Here is a 12436-nt window from a genome sequence, read left to right as displayed (position 1 = left end):
GTAAGTGTTGGTTCCATCTAGGAAAAAAATGCAGGCCACATGAACATGAAGGACCAAACCTTGCGGACAATTGTGTTGCGATGAGCTAACTGATCATCATGAACTTCCAGTACAGTGCTATGAACAATAGAGCTAATGGGATTCTTCAATATACAAGCAGTAGAGATACGTATATAGCACTGGTAAAACCATTACTGGAATAGTATTTAGACCTGGACCTAGGACCCACACTTAAAAAAAGAAAAGGTTCAACAGTGAAAGGGTTCAAAAGAAAGATGCACAAATAATGTAAGGGAGGAGCCTCATTATCTCAGTAAATTAATAGGATGCTTGATCAATTATAAGTCCTTCTTCAAATACATAGGGGGTAAAAAGAGGGTCCCGGGGTAATGTGGGGCCCCTGCAGGACACGATGGGCAACTTAGTCATCACGCCAGATGACAAAGCTAACATATTTAACGATTTCTTTGCCTCTGTCTTCCTAAGTAGGGACCAGTTCAGCCACCTCCCTGCTGGGCCCCCCTCGGGCCCCGGGAGAGACACGCCTGGGCCAAGGGTTAGCGAGGAGTTAGTTAGGGTACTTCTGGAGAAGCTGGACGTGTTCAAGTCCGCTGGTCCGGACGATCTTCACCCTAGGGTTCTACAGGAACTGGCTGAGGTCATTGCAGGACCCCTGGCACGGCTCTATGAGCACTCGTGGTGCTCTGGCGAGGTGCCGGAGGACTGGAAGAGGGCCAATGTGGTCCCTATCTTCAAAAAGGGAAAAAAAGAGGACCCAGGAAATTACAGGCCAGTTAGTCTGACCTCAATCCCGGGTAAGCTCTTTGAAAAAATTATCCTGGCACACATCCAGGAGGGCCTTGCGGGGGAATGCATGCTCAGGGGCAACCAACATGGGTTTATCAGTGGCAGGTCTTGTCAGACCAACCTGGTGGCCTTTTACGATCAGGTCACCAAATCATTAGACGCAGGGGTTGCTGTGGATGTAGTCTTTTTGGACTTCCGGAAGGCTTTCGACACTGTCTCTCACCCTGTCCTCATCAAAAAGCTGGGAGACTGTGGTGTCGATGCCCACACGGTCAAATGGGTCGCCAACTGGTTGGAGGGCCGCACCCAGAGGGTGGTAGTGGATGGGTTCTTCTCGACCTGGAAGGATGTGGGCAGTGGGGTTCCGCAGGGCTCGGTCCTCGGGCCTGCACTGTTCAACATCTTCATCAGTGACTTGGATGAGGGGGTAGAAAGCACCCTGTTCAAGTTTGCTGATGACACTAAGATGTGGGGGGATGTGGGTGCACTAGAAGGGTGCAATAGGCTACAAGCTGACCTTGACAGGTTGCAACGGTGGGCGGATGAGAATAAGATGGGGTTTAACACTGATAAGTGCAAGGTGTTGCACATGGGGAGGAAGAACCGGCACCACACTTACAGGTTGGGGAACTCTCCTCTTGCCAGCACGGAGACGGAAAAGGATCTTGGAGTCGTCATTGACTCCACGATGAACATGGGCCGGCAGTGTGGGGAGGCAGTCAAGAAGGCCAACCGTACCCTGTCATGCATCCACAGATGCATCTCGAGCAGGTCCAGGGAGGTGATCCTCCCCCTCTATGCGGCACTGGTCAGGCCGCAGCTGGAGTACTGCGTCCAGTTCTGGGCGCCACACTTCAAGAGGGACGTGGACGATATGGAAAGAGTCCAGAGGAGGGCCACTCGTATGATCAGGGGTCAGCAGGGCAGGCCTTATGAGGATAGGCTACGGGACCTGAACCTGTTTAGCCTCCACAAGAGAAGGCTAAGGGGGGACCTTGTGGCCTGCTACAAACTGGTCAGGGGGGATCAGCAGGTATTGGGGGAGTCCCTGTTCCCCCGTGCGCTGCCAGGAGTGACCAGGAATAACGGTCACAAACTGGCGGAGGGTAAGTTTAGATTAGATATTAGGAGGCGCTACTTCACAGTCAGGGTGGCTAGGGCCTGGAACCAGCTTCCAGGGGAAGTGGTGCAGGCTCCTAGCCTGGGGATTTTTAAAAGGAAGTTAGATGAGCACCTTGCCGGGGTCATCTGACCCCGGTGCTCTTTCCTGCTAAGGCAGGGGGTCGGACTAGATGATCTACCTAGGTCCCTTCCGACTCTAGCTACTATGAAACTATGAAACTATAAAGGAACTGTTTCTCATAAAAATGTAAAGATCAAATAACAAGGCTAAATATAAAAGAAAAGTTTAAATAATACTTTAATTCACCACTCAGGGAGGTACAATTTTAGGCATAAATGTGACAAACTAACCTAACAGGCCATGAGGCAGATCTGGCCAGTGTATCTGCTCCCTTGCTGCCAAATGTCTGGACCCATGGAGAACCGTGGGGCCCTGGATAGACTACCAAGTTCCAGGGCCCAATCCTGGTTTGGGGGGGAGGGGTCAGTGCCAGGCCCTGAGACCCAATCCAGTAAGCAAGGGTTGAGAAGAGACTGTGCTGAGCCCACAAGAGGTAGGAGTGGTAGAGGGCTCCTGGGACCCAATCCCAGCACATGGGGTAGGTCAGGCACAGTGCCAGGCCCCAAGGCCCAATCCGGCCTATATGCTAGCTCCAGGCAATCATCTGGCTCATGGGGCAAAAGGCTGAGAACCACTGGGCTAGAAGATTATCTAATTTCCTCCTCTGATCTTAAAAAACACCCTAATCCGCTTCTAGAATTTTAAGTAAAATGAAAGAAGAAACAGCAGCACTTGTTCTATGAAATAAAATTTTATTTTAAGATACTATACTCCAATTTGTTCAAGCTCTGGACCTTAATTTTTCCGGTGCCCTTTTCTACATGACTGTTGATTTTCCTTCACAAGAACTTTCTCCAGCAGTCTCCACATTATTGATAGATTCTTCGTGGCTCCCGCAGGACAACACCACCATCTGTCATGGCTTTTTCAAAACCCTGGAACTGTTTTTAAAAAAAAAAATAAAAAAATGCAAAGCTTTAAGAGCAATCTAAACATACTGAGCCAGATTCTATTCCACCTATTAGGCATCTAAGTGCAATTTTATTACACCCTGCTCAAGTCCCTAAAAAAATTTGAATACAGAAGTCAGGCAAGTCCTCCTCCCACTGCTGCTTTGTGACAACCTTAAAAAATGACAGTATGGCTATTTTGTGGCTTTGGAAAAAGGGTAGAACAGAATTGTACTTAGGCATCCAATACACTGAATAGAATCCGACTCCATGTGTCAGCAGACAGCATCAGATAGGCATCCTAAGCTACAAAGCATCAGAACTCAGATACTCCGTGTAGGCTATAGTAGGCCCTCAGCTGCTTAATGTCAATATGGTCTAGCGCTTGTTTGCATTCGACAAAATTAGGGTAAAGAAGAGGCAAAGGAAATGAGCAGGCCAGAGGATAATACAAAGGTAATAACAATTTCAAGACAGAATGGAAAAAAAGGTTAAGACCTAGGCAACCTTTAGCCTAGAGGACATTTAGTGGTCTGATGCCAGACAAGACCAATTTTAGACAAGATACGGCTCATGTGGAATAAAAATTGACATCTGCATATTAATTAGAGCAATGGTTTTCACAGGTGTCCATGGCCCTGAGCAGGTTTCAGGGGGCCTACTCAACCCAACGCGAGGAGCCACCTCAGCCCCCTAGGGTTTGGATGAGTTCTAAGGAAGGAGAGTGGGCAGGCCCACCCCAGTCTGCCCAGCCCCACAGCCTTCATTTTGTGGGCAGTGCTGCAGGCAGGTGAGGCTCCATACTGCTGCTGCTTAGGTGAGTGGGGACCCAGGGCTCCCTGACACCGAGCCCCACCCACTGCACCCAGGGCCATGTGGGTAGAGCTAGGGGGGAGGGTGGGGGTTTCAGGCTGGTCCTCTCTTGTGCAGGGAGCAGCAGCTCTACAGGGCCGAAAAGAGCTGCTGGAGAGGTCAGTTGGCAGATGCTGCAGATATGGATGGGCAGAGATCCAATCCAGTCCAGAGTGGCCGCTGGAATGTTTGTGCATGCCTGTCCCCATTTCCCACCCAGTCCTGCTGCAAGCAGCTAGGGTTCCCAGCCCTTGGCTGAACTCTCCTTGGGCCTCTGTGAAAGCCTGGGAGGGAGGTAGCCAGGCAGTAGTAGGAGCATCCACAGCCAGAGGCTGCTGACCATAGCTGGCCCAGCAGCACCACGCATTGACAGCACAGGCATCATATTGCCTGCTGCCTTAGGAAAATGGCAACTTCAAAAAGAAAAGATTTAATGATAATATATCCATGCAGGTGAAATGTCATAATTTAATGTCCACTATAATTATACTTTATTTTGTCAATTATCATTTTTTGTACCTACCTACAGAGAGAGAGAGAGAGAGGGAGAGAGAGAATCAATTTAACATAACTTTTAATCTACTGGATATGCAGAAAAAGTTTGTGGCACAGGTGGATGTGGATTTTTTATAGCATGCTGTGGGCCTCAAGGGCCTCCTTTTCCACTTAAAAAAATGAATCTTAAAATTCTCTAAAATTCTCTCAAGAAATAACAAAACTGTTATTTCTTTGGCTAAATGCACATTTCATAAATTTTAATCATTTGCTTGATATGCCTTATCTGCTCTGTATTTTATTATTACATTTGTATTAAAAAATTAGATAATCATAGCCACAGAAGAAATGCAGTAAAATTCCCATAACACCAAGTGTAAGGAGGTTGGCACTTGCCGAGTCAGAGTGGCGTTCCCAAGGGACAACAGCTTTGAATTCCACAAAGTTGATTCCTGCTTCCAGACAACGTTGTGCCAGCACAAGTCCAATATTCTTACATGCTACCACACCCCTAGGGCTGTATAAATGTCTTTTTATAGCCCACTCCCGGGTAGAGGCCGAGACAATAACGTTCCCCCTGGGATCTTCAACAAAGGCTTCCACATACTGCTGTGTCCGTTCAAAACGTAATCTGGGTAAAGAAGTATTGTGGAAAAAGAAAACTAGTCAAAGAATTAATAAGCCCCTCGAATAACTTGGTTTACTTATTTTTATTTTAAATTACATAATAGTGTACAACCAAATAAAAAGTGATGGCAACTTTAAGACCAAAACAGTATCTTTCCAAAAACCACTGAAACGGATACATTGCAATATAGTTGTAATAGCCCTGTTTCTCACTTAATTTCTAAAACCAAGCTAAAGGAAATAAGTTGCATTACAAACTAGGGGTGTGCTGATAAAGATCTCTTTGGACAATACTAACCAATTATTAACCAGCCATATTAGCCACACTGATCCAATAGCCAATATGCAACCCAGCAGCTTAGAGAGCAGCATCCAGCTGGTAAGTCTGTGGGGGGAAAAGGGGCATGGGAGAGAGAAGGAACAGATCAAGGCCCCCACAGTAAGGGAGGGAGTGGGGCAGGGGCACAATCCCCCCAGATGTGTGTGCTGGGTGAGGGCAGGCTGCAGCTGTGGGCTCGGGGCCAGAGGTTATGTTGGCTTCTTCCTGGTGAGGGGGACTGGGCCAGGGCTGCGCTTAGGGCAAGTGGCAGCAGAGCTAGGAGGAGGGTTATAGTATGGGTTACAGCTACCTCAAATTTCACTGTACCCCCTCCACAGAGCTGCCTCCCAGTACCCCCACTGCCCACCCCAACTGCACCCCCTCCCTTCCCCCCCACTGGAAAGAGGTCAGCGCAGCCCACCCCTGCCCCATGCATAAATTGGTGGGGGGAACATGCCCCCCATGCCTCCCTCAGGGACATGCACAGTAGCGGAGAGCCCCTTTCCCCACCCCCCTGGACAAGCTGCCTGTGGCTCTGCCCTGTGCCCCTCCCAGGCAGCCCCTGCTCCACTCCCTCTCTCACCATGGGGGCTTTGATCTGCCACCCCTTTCCCCCTCCACAGACTTACCAGCCAGATGCTGCTCTCCAAGCTGCTGGGCTGCATTTAAGCAATCTGCAAGTTACCTGTAAGTTACTATTTCTCTTTAAGACAAGGGTGGGCAAAATATAGCCCATGGGCCAGATCTGGCCCACCAAGGGATTTTGTCCAGCCCACAACAGGTCCCTTGGCCCCACCCAGCCAAAGCACAGGAGATAGCCCAGGCCGTGGTGTGTACAGTGGGGATGGGGTGGCATTGCAGCTGGACTTGTTTCCTGGTAGCTCCCACAGTGGCAGCTCCTAGCTGCTTCTACCAGTCTCTACCATTGCCACCAGACCCAACCCTGCTGCCCCGGCACCCCAGCCTATCTATCTGCCCCACACCCACCACTGGGGGCACCAGATAAAGCAAGTGGGTAGGGTTTCCATGGAGACCAGCCAGGAACCCACATGGGCAGGGTATGCTTAGCCGGGCATATGGGATGAGGCCTCAGGCAGGCTGGGAGTGGGGTGGGTGAGTGGGGCCAGAATGAGAATAAGATGGAATTCAATATTGGCAAGTGCAGGGTACTGCACCTAGGGAGAAAGAACCAGCAGCATACCTACAGGCTGGGGAACTACCTTCTCCTCAGTACAGAGGCAGAAAAGGATCTTGGAGTCATTATAGACTCGAAGATGAACATGGGCTGCCAATGTGGGGATGCAGTCAGGAAGGCTAACCACACTTTGTCATGCATCCACAGATGCATCTCAAGCAGGTCCAAGGAGGTGATCCTCCCCCTCTATATGACATTGGTCAGGCCGCAGTTGGAGTACTGCATACAGTTCGGGGCACCACACTTCAGGAGGGATGTGGACAACATGGAGAGGGTCCAGAGAAGGGCCACTCGCATGATCCAGGGGGCAGCAGGGCAGCCCCTGAGGAGAGGCTAAGGGACCTGAACCTGTTCAACCTCCAGAAGGAGAAGGGTGAGAGGGGTTCTGGTGGCTATCTACAAACTGGCTGAGGGAACCTGGCAATGGGAGAGTCCCTGTTCCCCCGAGCACTACTGGGAATAACAAGGAATAATGGCCATAAGTTGACAGAGTAGTTTCAGGCTAGACATAAGGAGGCACTACTTCACAGTCAGGGCAGCTAGGATTTGGAATCAACTTCCAATGGAAGCGGTGCTTGCTCCTACCCTGAGGGGTCTTCAGAAGGAGGCTAGAAAGACACCTTACTGGGGTCGTTTGACCCCAGCATTCTTTCTTGCCCATGGCATGGGATAGGACTTGATGATCTGCTCAGGTCCCTTCCAACCCCACCAACCCACAGTCAAATGGGTCGCCAACTGGCTGGAGGGCCGCACCCAGAGGGTGGTAGTGGATGGGTCCTTCTCAACCTGGAAGGACGTGGGCAGTGGGGTTCCGCAGGGCTCGGTCCTCGGGCCCACACTGTTCAACATCTTCATCAGCGATTTGGATGAGGGGGTAAAAAGCACCCTGTTCAAATTAGCTGATGACACTAAGATGTGGGGGGACGTGGGTACATTGGAAGGATGCAACAGGCTACAATCAGACCTAGACAGGTTACAAGGGTGGGCGGACGAGAATAGGGTGGGTTTCAACACAGACAAGTGCAAGGTGATGCACCTCAGGAGGAACAACCAGCACCATACCTACAGGTTGGGGAACTCCCCTCTTATCAGCACGGAGGCAGAAAGGGATCTGAGGGTCATCATTGACTCCAAGATGAACATGGGCCGGCAGTGTGGAGAGGCGGTAAGGAAGGCCAACCGCACCTTGGCATGCATCCACAGATGCATCTCGAGCAGGTCCAAGGAGGTGATCCTCCCCCTCTATGCGGCACTGGTCAGGCTGCAGCTGGAGTATTGTGTCCAATTCTGGGCGCCACGCTTCAAGAGGGATGTCGACAGCATGGAGAGTGTCTAGAGGAGGGCCACTCGTATGATATGGGGACAGCAGGGCAGGCCCTATGAGGACAGGCTGTGGGACCTGAACTTGTTCAGCCTCCAAAGGAGAAGGCTGAGGGGGGATCTTGTGTCCTGTTATAAACTAGGTGGGGGGGGGGGGGAAAATCAGCAGGCATTGGGGAAGTCACTGTTTCCATGAGCACCACCAGGAGTGACGAGGAATAACGGTCACAAGCTGGCAGAGGGTAGGTTTAGGTTAGATATCAGGAGGCGCTACTTCACAGTCAGGGCGGCTAGGGTCTGGAACCAGCTTCCAAGAGAAGTGGTGCAGGCTCCTACCCTGGGGGTGTTTAAGAGGAGGTCAGATGAACATCTTGCTGGGGTCATTTGACCCCAGTATTCTTTCCTGCCATGGCAGGGGGTCAGACTAGATGATCTGCTCAGGTCCCTTCCGACCCTACAAACTATGAAACTGGGATCAAGACTGCAGTGTGGCAACAGCACAAGGCTGGGTCCTGAGGCAGAACCACAATTGGCTGCCCTCACATCCCTGCAACAGGTGCTGGTTTTGCAGGCAGGACCATGTGGGGAGCAGATCATGGCTCTGCCCCATGCCCAAGTTGTCATGGCTCTGAGATCTTGATCCCAGCCCCAGACCTGCTTGCCCCACTCCCCACCCACCCACAGCCCCATCCCATCCACTCGGCTGCGCACCCTGCCCATTTGGGTCCTGGCCAGTCTCCAGAGAGACCCCAGGATCTTGGGGCAGTGACAGTGTGAGACGAAGGGCCAGGTGGTTAACAAGTGGCCACCTCCACAAAATGTATTTAAATTTGCGTTTCAATATATATTTGCAGGTTTTTTTGATTGGCTGTTCAGCATAGACAATGAGGAGTCTTAAGAGGTAACTAGAACCCCCTGCTTTGCAGTCTGTAATCATCACCATCTGAAATTCACCATAGAGCGCAGGGTGTCAAGGGCCTGCAGTAAGGCAATAGCCCTTGACTTCAAGAGGGCCAACTTCAATGAGTTGAAGAGATTGATAAGAAAGGCACTGGGTATCCAAGATGAGTGGTCGTTCCTTAAGGAGATGATCCTCCAAGCCCAAGGGGTGACAGTCCCAACGAGAATCAAAGGGGGCAAGAGTGCTCAAAAGCCCCCCTGCCTCACCAAAGGCATTCAGGAACACCTGAAAGCCAAAAAAGGAGGTATACACCCAGTGGAAGGGAGGGGCTATCACCAATGAAGAAGGCATCGGGTATGCTAGGCAATCTGGTGGTTGCACCAGAGGAAAAGACAGACCTTTTTAACAATTTCTTTGCCTCCATTTTTTTTTGTGCAGAGACCGGGACTCCCCCACCGAGATTCAAGACGGATTCAGGAGAGACTCTGCCAGGCCTAGAGTCAGGGAACTTCTGGAGGGGCTGGACGTGTTCAAATCCAGCAGGTCCAGATGCTCTCCACCCCAGGGTGTTGAGGGAATTGGCAGGGGTTATCGTGGGGCCCCTGGCACGGCTTTATGAGCACTCATAGTGCTATGGCCAGGTGCCAGATGACTGGAAGAAGGCCAATGTGGTCCTCATCTTTACAAAAGGGAGGACCTGGGCAACTGTAGGCCCGTTAGTCTTGCTTCAATCCTGGGAAAGCTCTTTGAGAAGAATATCAAGGAGCACATCTGTGATGGGCCAGCAGCAGGGATTATGCTCAAGGACAACCAGCATGGGTTCATTAGGGGCAGGTCCTGTCAGACCAACCTGACTGCCTTCTAAGACCAGATCGCAGAATCACTGGATGCAGGTGTTGCGGTGGACGTAGTCTTTCTGGACTTCAGGAAGGCCTCTGACACTGTCTCCCACTCCGTTCATTAAAAAGCTAGGCGACTGTGGCACTGATGCCTACACAGTCAGATGGGTCACAAATTGGCTGAGGGGCTGCACCCAGAGAGTGGTGGTGGACAGGTCATATTCGACCTGGAGGGATGTGGGCAGTGGAGTCCCCCAGGACTCTGTCCTTGGGCCCGCACTGTTCGATTTCTCTATTAGTAACCTGGACAAGGAGGTGAAAAGCACCCTGTTCAAATTCACTGATGACATCAAGATTTGGGGCGAGATGGGCATGCCAGAAGGGAGAGACAGGATACAGCTGGACCTGGACAAGTTACATGAGTGGGCGAATGAGAATGGGATGGGATGGGATTCAATACTGACAAGTGCGGGGTACTGCATCTAGGGAGAAAGAACCAGCAGCATACCTATAGGCTGGGGAATACCCTTCTTGTCAGCACAGTGGCAGAAAGAGATCTTGGAGTCATTATAAATTGCAAAATGAACATGGGCCGCCAGTGTGAGGACACAGTCAAGTAAGGCCAACTGCACCTTGTCATCCATCCACAGATGCATCACAAACAGGGCCAAGGTGATCCTCCCCCTGTATGCAACACTGGTCAGGCCACAGTTGGAGTACTACCTCTAGTTCTGGGCATCGCACTGTAGAAGGGATGTAGTCAGCATCAAGAGGGTCCACTCACATGATCTGGGAATAGCAGGGCAGACCTTACAAGGATGCTATGGGACCTGAACCTGTTCAGCCTTTACAAGAGAAGGCTGAGAGGGGACCTGGTGGCTGTCTATAAACTTACCAGGGGGGACCAGCAGGGAAATTAGACAGACCCTGTTCCCCCGAGCGCCTCCCGGATTTGCAAGGAATAACAGCCATAAGCTGATGGAGAGTAGGTTCAGGCTGGACATTAGAAGGCACTACTTCACAGTCAGGGTGGCTAGGGTCTGGAACCTAGGGAAGTGGTGCTGGTTCTTACCTTGCGGATCTTTAAGAGGAAGCTTGATAATTACCTAGCTGAGGTCATATGAGCCCAGTATTTGCTCCTGCCCAAGGCAGGGGGGTGGACTTGTAGGGTCAGAAGGGACCTAAGTAGACCTTCATCTATAAATCTACGAAATATTTTTAAAGATGCTGGATTATCCCTTATGTAAGAATCTTCAAGTTTTCCTTTACATTATCTTTTATGAATCACCCTAAAAAATAGTGTCAATCTTCTTTGCCCATATATTCAGACCTGCACAGACTGAACTTTATAGCATGCATAGTATTTTGAGTTAGTACAAAATTTGTAGTTATTCCAAAACTAAAAAGCTTCTTTTAAAATGTAAGCCTCATTCATAGCTTTTTATTATGCTTATGTTCAAATAAGGATTCAAGCTTTTTTTTTCTTATTTGTATTAATTGGTCTAGTAAAGCAGTATAGTCCATCTTACCAGGAGTGACCAGATTGGGTAATTCATCACTAAACACCCTAAAGAAAAATCCACTCCAGAGCACAGATGTTCTGCATCTTCAGACATGAACCAAGTGTCTCAAGCTGGGCATTGACACCAGGCAATCACAGCCACAAGAAAATTCACATCTCTCACTATGCAAGTTGCCTGTTAGTAACCCTAAAGCACATGGAAAGTACCCCATAGCATCTTTAACACAACTATGCCTCTGCATATCTGAAAGAGGAAAAAGTCATGGAATGTATGATTACAGGCCTGCCTACATGGACACTTAGGGTCTGTCTCAACCAACCTGAGCCACATGTGCCACCCTTCCTCAAGGGTGGCCACGGAGCTTAGGACAGCGATTCTCAACCCGCTCATTATTAGGCTCAAGGCACCCCTTGGAAAATACCAGTTCTGAGTTTTCTTGTCTTTTTAATTACAAAAACAAAACAGAATAGTTTTTCTGTGGCAAGGAACTCAGAAAGACCACAGTGGGGAAGAATTTTTTTTTTTAACCTTAGGGCTTTTTATCTGAAATCTGTTTCAGTCTTGCAAATCATATCCACACACCTAGCAGTGCTAACATGGCTTGGCATCCTGCACCACACCTGAAAGGATCTCAAGGCACCCAAGTTAGGCATCACCACCCTAAGCTATGTTGACCCTAATTACCTGCATACACAAAGTCTAAGTTTGAGGGGGCCTCTGGTCCAACAGTTTTACTACGAGCACTTCCTGAGAACCACCAGATCTCTCAGATTTAAAAAAATGCTCCCATTCTTTAGCTCAGTTATTGCTAAGCGAGTCCACAACTCACCTACGCCAAAACTCTCTGCTGGGCCAGCTTGTTTCCCAGCCACGCTCCTTCCTGGCGAGTGCCAACTGCTCCAGGTTCCGAGGGTTCCGGTTGGTGAAATCCGGGGCAACGACCTCATTTTCCCTCGTGTCCACCTCCGTGCTGGCAACTTCAAAGCTGGGTTTAGCAGATGTGAAACGAAGACCTTGGGGGAAAGTGGAAAGAAGAGACAAGGAAAAACAAGTTAGAAATACTGGATCTACTACAGCCAATGGCCTTGCCTGCGAGATGTCAGCGACTCTGCGTGTCCTAAGCAAAGTCTTAACAGAACTCAGGCGATCGCAAAATTAGTCCGCGGCCCAACGTAGCCCCTACGCGGAAGCCCCATCCCCGGCACCTTCTCTGGCCCCACGCAGCCTGGCAGCGGCACCGGCACTCAACGGCAGCGGCCGGACACAGCTCCGCAGCGCCATGGCGGCGGCGGCAAAACGCTGCCGCCCGCGCCGACCTGCCTCCTGCACTGAGACTAGAAGCCTAGAAGTGGAATGACCCACTACCCCGGAAGCAGAAACGATGTAAATTTCCGCCTCAGTAGCGAGGGAGCCTTCCGGGCAGCC

General features: G+C 50.2%; 1 protein-coding gene across 1 annotated transcript; it reads right to left on the bottom strand.

Moving 5' to 3' along the window:
- Nucleotides 1-2722: 2722 nt before the first annotated feature.
- Nucleotides 2723-12397, bottom strand: MRPL18 (mitochondrial ribosomal protein L18). The gene is made up of 4 exons (XM_090042350.1): nucleotides 12217-12397; nucleotides 11841-12024; nucleotides 4684-4918; nucleotides 2723-2931 (listed from the first exon to the last, which is right to left on the bottom strand). Exons 1-4 carry the CDS (start codon nucleotides 12290-12292, stop codon nucleotides 2860-2862), a joined length of 567 nt encoding a protein of 188 aa, XP_089898476.1. The 5' UTR covers nucleotides 12293-12397; the 3' UTR covers nucleotides 2723-2859.
- Nucleotides 12398-12436: the final 39 nt, after the last annotated feature.

Source organism: Crocodylus siamensis, chromosome 1, assembly GCF_052110815.1.
Source record: "Crocodylus siamensis isolate JL-2025a chromosome 1, ASM5211081v1, whole genome shotgun sequence".
Taxonomy (NCBI): domain Eukaryota; kingdom Metazoa; phylum Chordata; order Crocodylia; family Crocodylidae; genus Crocodylus; species Crocodylus siamensis.
The sequence above is the reverse complement of the archived record's forward strand: the minus strand, read 5'-3'. Positions and strand labels throughout refer to the sequence as shown.